Consider the following 5,807-nt stretch of genomic DNA (forward strand, 5'->3'; position numbering starts at 1 on the left):
GCTATCATAAAGAAATCACCCAACAACAAATGCTGGAGAGGCTGTGGGGAAAAAGGAACCCTTCTCCACTGCTGGTGGGCATGTAGACTCATGCAACAGTTATGGAAATCAGTATGGAGAGTCCTTAGAAAAGTTGGACTGGAAATCCCATTTAAACCAGCTAATCCTCTACAGGGAATTTTCCCAGAGATCTGAAAATATCATATCATAGTGATATATGTGTGCCTATGGTTATAGGAGCACAATTTGTGATAGCCAAATCATGGAAACAACCAAGATGCCCATCACCTGAGGAATGGTTGTAAAAGATGTGGTATTTTTACACAATGGAGTATTACTCAGCTATTAAGAATGGTAAACTTGCAGCCTTTATGTTGAAGTGGATGCCACTTGAACATATACTCATGAGTGAAATAAACCAGACACAGTTGTGTAAATATAGTATAGTTTCCCTAGTATAAGATCTCAACAGAAGAAATACAAATAGAAAGGTAAAATATAAGTAAAAGGGAAGCAGGATCTCGAGGACAAACTAATGAAGAGAGGGAAAGGGGAAGAGTTAGGAAACATGACAATGTCAAGACATACAGTTATATGTAGAAGATGGGCAAAGCAATGATCCTGAGAATCTCCATAGATTTTTTTTAATCTAGCAGTTATTTGGAAAGATTCTCACCTTGTATAACTATATATACTGATACCTGTGAACTAAGCAAATGCACTACAGATGGTAATCTTTAATAGTAGTTTCATGCTTGCAGTGCCTGTCATTCCGGTCTCTGAATACGGGCTGCTTTTCATGACATGCCAGTTGCTGCTATGATGTCTCTCTGGTAGATCATTGTTCAAAAATAAGGAGGTAGTGAATGAAAGCAAAAGTCAGGAAAAGGAATATTGTGGGACTGTCCTGCTTCAAGGTTGTATATGGTGAGATTTTGGGACTTATGTGTAAACATAAGAAGTATATAATTCTTTATGCCTATTTTTAAAATATATTCTAATTTTTAAATGTTTTTATCATATTCTGTAGGGACTTAAAGTTCGACATATCAATACTTGATGAAAAATACCTGTTCCATATTATATCTAAGATGTTTGATATGCAGACAGATAGTGAGGTTAAGCTTAACAGCCTAAGTTGTATGGTAATAACAATAAGATTGTGTTCTGGATGCTTAGCAGCCTAAGTTTACAGACCAAAATTAGATGAAAAGGAGGGCTGCAAGGAAAGCCAACATTTTGGCCCTGACCCTCTAAGGTCAATTAAGACTCAGGACATAGGAGAACTTGTACTGTAACATCATGTTACTTGGCAGTGCCCCAAATTTTCTGATCAAGAAGATTATTGGGCCAAAGAAGAAAGTGATCAATGATGTAGAATGTGCCTAAGGAGAGTCACATGGAGAGAAAACATTCTCTCAAGTTTTCACAGAGGGCATATTGACCAAGCAATGGCCGTGACATATCCACATATCTTACACTGACAAACAATCTGAGGTACAGGATCTCAGGATAAATCCTGAGGGAATGTCACTGACCTTATTAAACACAAAAGCTACAACTCTTGTTGTATAGATCCTGCTTTACCTTAGTCTTTACCACCCAGCAGAAGAGTACAAAAATGAAATATAAGAAGTAAAGCCATGCTGTTATGTTTAGCTATAGGAGACTCAGGTCAACAATTTCTGACATTGCCAGTGAAGTGGAAGACCCAATACTATTATGGACTACTGAACTCTTTTAGATTATTTTGCTGAGTTTACACACCTATTATATTTAAATGATTGAACTTAACAGAAAAAGGTTATACAGATGAATGTCTAATTTTTGTCTGTGTATTCAAAGTGGTTAGGATAGATATATAGTTACATTCTCTTAATAAATAGAGTGATGTTTTCTAATGGTGTTTGTAGATAGGCTATCATGTCCGCATTGTACAGCAATTAACCACTGTTAGGAATGTATGCAATGTGTTAATTATTGAAACTGTCCAAACAACTTGATTTGAAACTGTCTCATTGCTATTTGTTGATCAATAAAATTATGGAAAAAACCCAACTGCATATGTTTTAGGGTAATAATAAGCTTCTCTTCTGGAGAGTTAACAACCTAATTTTGCAGACCAACAATTAGAGAAATATAAGGGCTGCAAGGACAACCAACATTGTGACCCTAGCCTTTCAATGTCAGTGAAGACTCAGGACATAGATGACCCTATACTGTACCATCATGTGACTCAGCTGTATCCAAAATTTTCTGATCAAGGAGATTATGGGGCCACAGAGGAAAGTGATCTGTGATGTACATTGTGCCAAAGGAGAGTCACATGGAGAGAAAACATTCTCTCAAATTTAACAGACAGCAAATTGTTCAAGCAATGGCCATGACTCATCCACATGGCTGACACTGACAAAGGATCTACAAACTGCGGAACAGTGTTACAGAATAAATCCTGAGGGTACTTGACTGACCTTATCAGATACAAAAGTTACATTTCCCCTTATATAGGTCTTGCTTTATCTTGGTCTTATCCATCCAGCTGAAAAATATAAAATTGAGGTATAAAAATAAAGCCATATTAATATGCTGAGCTGTGAAAAGCTGAAGTCAACAACTTCTCACATTGAAGTCTTGTGGATAACCCACTACTATTTTGGACTGCTGGACTGTGTTGGATTGTTTTGCTTAATTCACGCACGTATAGTACTTAGATGGCGATGGAATACCCATCTTTGACATGACTAACAAAAAAGGGTATACAAAGAAAAAACCATTTTGTATCTGAATATACAGAATAGTTAGGATAGATGTACAGCTACTTTCACTTAATTCAGTGAAAAGAAACATTTGTACTAATAGTGTTTGGACTATTCAGACAGGATATCACATCTGTATCTTTTACTATGGATAATCACTAAGAAGATAACAATGAACAATGCATCAATTATTGAAAATGTCCTATTAATCAGTTTTGAAACTATCTCATTGCTATTTGTTTCTCAATAAAATTAATACAAAAACAAATAAAAATAAAATCAGAAAAAAGCTAAATTCTAAGTAGGTCAAACAAATAAAAATTAAAACCTAAAAACACATTATAATGTTTGCTGTGCGTCTGACAATTTTAATAATCAGTTAAATCATTTAAATTATATTAAAAATGTATGAAAGAGCCAGAACTACTACCGTAATTATTACAGACAAAATAGTTGCAGAATAAAGAGGTTAATACCTTTGTTATTATATTACCACGGACAAAAGATCATTATGACAGACCAATAAGTAATTATAGAATAAAGATTTTAATAACATTCCCCTCTAGGGCTGGCCTGATAGCTCAGTGGATTAAAGCACCTGCTTAGGCAAAGGCAGGTATCAGGATTCAATCCCTCACATGCTGTGCTCACCCCGACCAGGGGCACACTGAGATGGAGATTGAGACTGGGTGTGGTAGTATACATCTGTAATCTCAGTGCTTGGGAGTTTCAAAACAGAAAGACCACGATAAGTCCAATCTGTGTAGTGTGACCCCCTAGACCCTATACTAAATACATTTTGTAAAATCCCCTCAAGTCAAAATAAATCAAATAAAACTAAATAGAAATTTGGAGAGTATCTCCATGCTACATCCTTTGAATTAATGTACCACTATTGCATGTCTGCTCATATTCTTGTTACCTGCTGTATTGACCTAGAGTCATTGCAAAGTGACCATGTAAGCCTTAAGCAAGTTAGTCAAGAGAAAAATCACACACATAAATGTATCAGCCCCAGGGCTGGAGGTAAGGTTAAAGATTAGACAAGGGACAGAACAGATATAAAAAAGCAGATAGAAAAATCACTCTGGACTTAAATATTCCTTTAACTCTAGTCAGCTAGTACTATTATTCCTCACATAAGTCAAAGAAAACTTAGGTACATTTCTGTTTCCTCCAAATGTTTCCTTTTATTGAGTAATTTCAGATGTAATACACATGCATTTCAAGATTTATGAAAAACTGAGGGTTCATAGTCCTCATGATTTCTGCTGTCACAGGTTTTCCAAGGAAAAGTAGCCATGATTCAATGACGAACTGAGGAAACAAGTGAAATATATGCAAGCATTGCCCCAAATTTAAGCTCATATCATCAGCTAAGAAACATCTGCATAATTTATTTATAATGCAGATTTACTTAGAGAACAATCGTGCTGCATTAAGTTGCTATGGCTACGGCTTAAGAATGTACAATGATTCTGACAGCACAAAAAACTTTCATAAGGATATGATCAGTGAATCAATCTAAATGGGATTATTTTTATAATACTAAGGAACTTAGTGTGAATCCTTTCTCTAAAGATCTGTCTACCACCAACATCATACTTGCACATGTACCCTTTACTTGGCCTAGAATCTTAGGTATGATATGCTGTTCTACTTCAATATTCACAAGACAGCAATTTGGTTTTTTCATTGTTTCTCCTTTGAAGTCAATTTTCTACCCAGAGTTTTTTCATAGCATTTTTCATCTCTGCATTTCTAAGAGTGTAGATAAGAGGGTTTAACATAGGTGTTATCATGGTATAAAACACAGCCACAGCTTTATCAATGGAGAAAGTGCCCACTGGGCGCAAGTACACAAATATGCAGGGTATGAAAAATAAGATGACGACAGTGATGTGCGAGGCACAGGTGGACAGGGCTTTATTCTTGCTCTCCAAGCTGTGAGACTTCAAATTGTACAGTATGATCACATAAGAGACTATTAGGAGGAGGAAGTTCAACAGGCAAATGAAGCCACTGTTGGCAGCGACAAAGAGACCAAGAATGTGGGTGTCGATGCAGACGAGTTTCAACAAAGGGTTCAAGTCACACATAAAATGATCTATGACATTGGGGCCACAGAAGGGCAGCCAGATTGTAAAGAAAATCTGAATGGCAGCATGAACAAAGCCCCCAGCCCAAGCCACTACAACAAGGAGGCTGCACACCTGTCGGTTCATGATGATTGCATAGTGCAGGGGTCTACAAATGGCCACATAGCGATCATAAGCCATCACTGTGAGAAGAATGATTTCAGCAGCACCAAAAAGATGATCAACAAAGACCTGAGTCATGCACTCACTAAAAGAGATGGTTTTCCTCACAGACAGGGAGTCAGCCAGCATCTTAGGAGTCATAGATGAAGAATAGCAAATATCTATAATGGACAAAAAGGACAGGAAGAAGTACATAGGGGACCCTAGGGTCCTGCTGGTCCTGATGGTGATTATGATGAGTGAGTTGCCCACAAAGGTGACCAGGTAAACAATTAAAAACACAACAAATGAAATTTTCTGCAGCTCCATGTTTTGGGTCAACCCCAACAAGATGAACTCAGTCACATTTTGCATCCTCAGTGTTAAGGTAGTTTATGAGAGGGATGATTATACTTTTTTGAAAGTCATATCCATTTTGAAAAGGAATTTTCTTGAATGAATAAGTATATCTTTAGAAGCTTTTTTTCCTAGTTTTCTAAAAAGTCAAAGCAAGCAGAAAAAGTTTTAAATTTTTGTTTTAGACAAAGAGTCAGTATGTATTCCAGGCGAGCCTCCAACTGACTGGGTATCCCAGCCTGACCTCAGAATTGTGATCCTTCTACCTCAGCTTCCCAAGTTCTGGGATTACCGGTGTTTGTTATGACTCCTGGTTTAACTTTTATTTGTCATAGTCTGAAATTGCCAATTTGAAAGTTTTTAATTTGTTCTTTAGAAATTCCTACTTTGCTTTCGATGTTCTAAAACAAACAAACAAAAAGAATGAAAATTTGTAATTGCATTTCACAATTGC

At 36.6% G+C, this 5,807-nt stretch overlaps 1 protein-coding gene across 1 annotated transcript; it reads right to left on the bottom strand.

Moving 5' to 3' along the window:
* Positions 1-402: 402 nt before the first annotated feature.
* LOC101566428 (olfactory receptor 4C12-like) lies at positions 403-5,377 on the bottom strand. The gene is made up of 3 exons (XM_004648137.3): positions 4,481-5,377; positions 1,809-1,831; positions 403-427 (listed from the first exon to the last, which is right to left on the bottom strand). The coding sequence occupies exons 1-3, from the start codon at positions 5,369-5,371 to the stop codon at positions 403-405; spliced, it is 939 nt and encodes a 312-aa protein (XP_004648194.2). The 5' UTR covers positions 5,372-5,377.
* Positions 5,378-5,807: the final 430 nt, after the last annotated feature.

Source organism: Octodon degus, unplaced genomic scaffold (assembly GCF_000260255.1).
Source record: "Octodon degus isolate 3935 unplaced genomic scaffold, OctDeg1.0 scaffold00354, whole genome shotgun sequence".
Taxonomy (NCBI): domain Eukaryota; kingdom Metazoa; phylum Chordata; class Mammalia; order Rodentia; family Octodontidae; genus Octodon; species Octodon degus.

Coding starts and splice junctions, on each gene's coding strand:
- LOC101566428 (XM_004648137.3), bottom strand. CDS start 5,371: ATGCAAAATGTGACTGAGTTCATCTTGTTGGGGTTGACCCAAAACATG. Junction 1,832..4,480: donor ATGCTATGAAAAAACTCTGG/GTAGAAAATTGA, acceptor TTGAATACACAG/ACAAAAATTAGACATTCATC. Junction 428..1,808: donor AAAATTAGACATTCATCTGT/ATAACCTTTTTC, acceptor TATTTACACAAC/TGTGTCTGGTTTATTTCACT.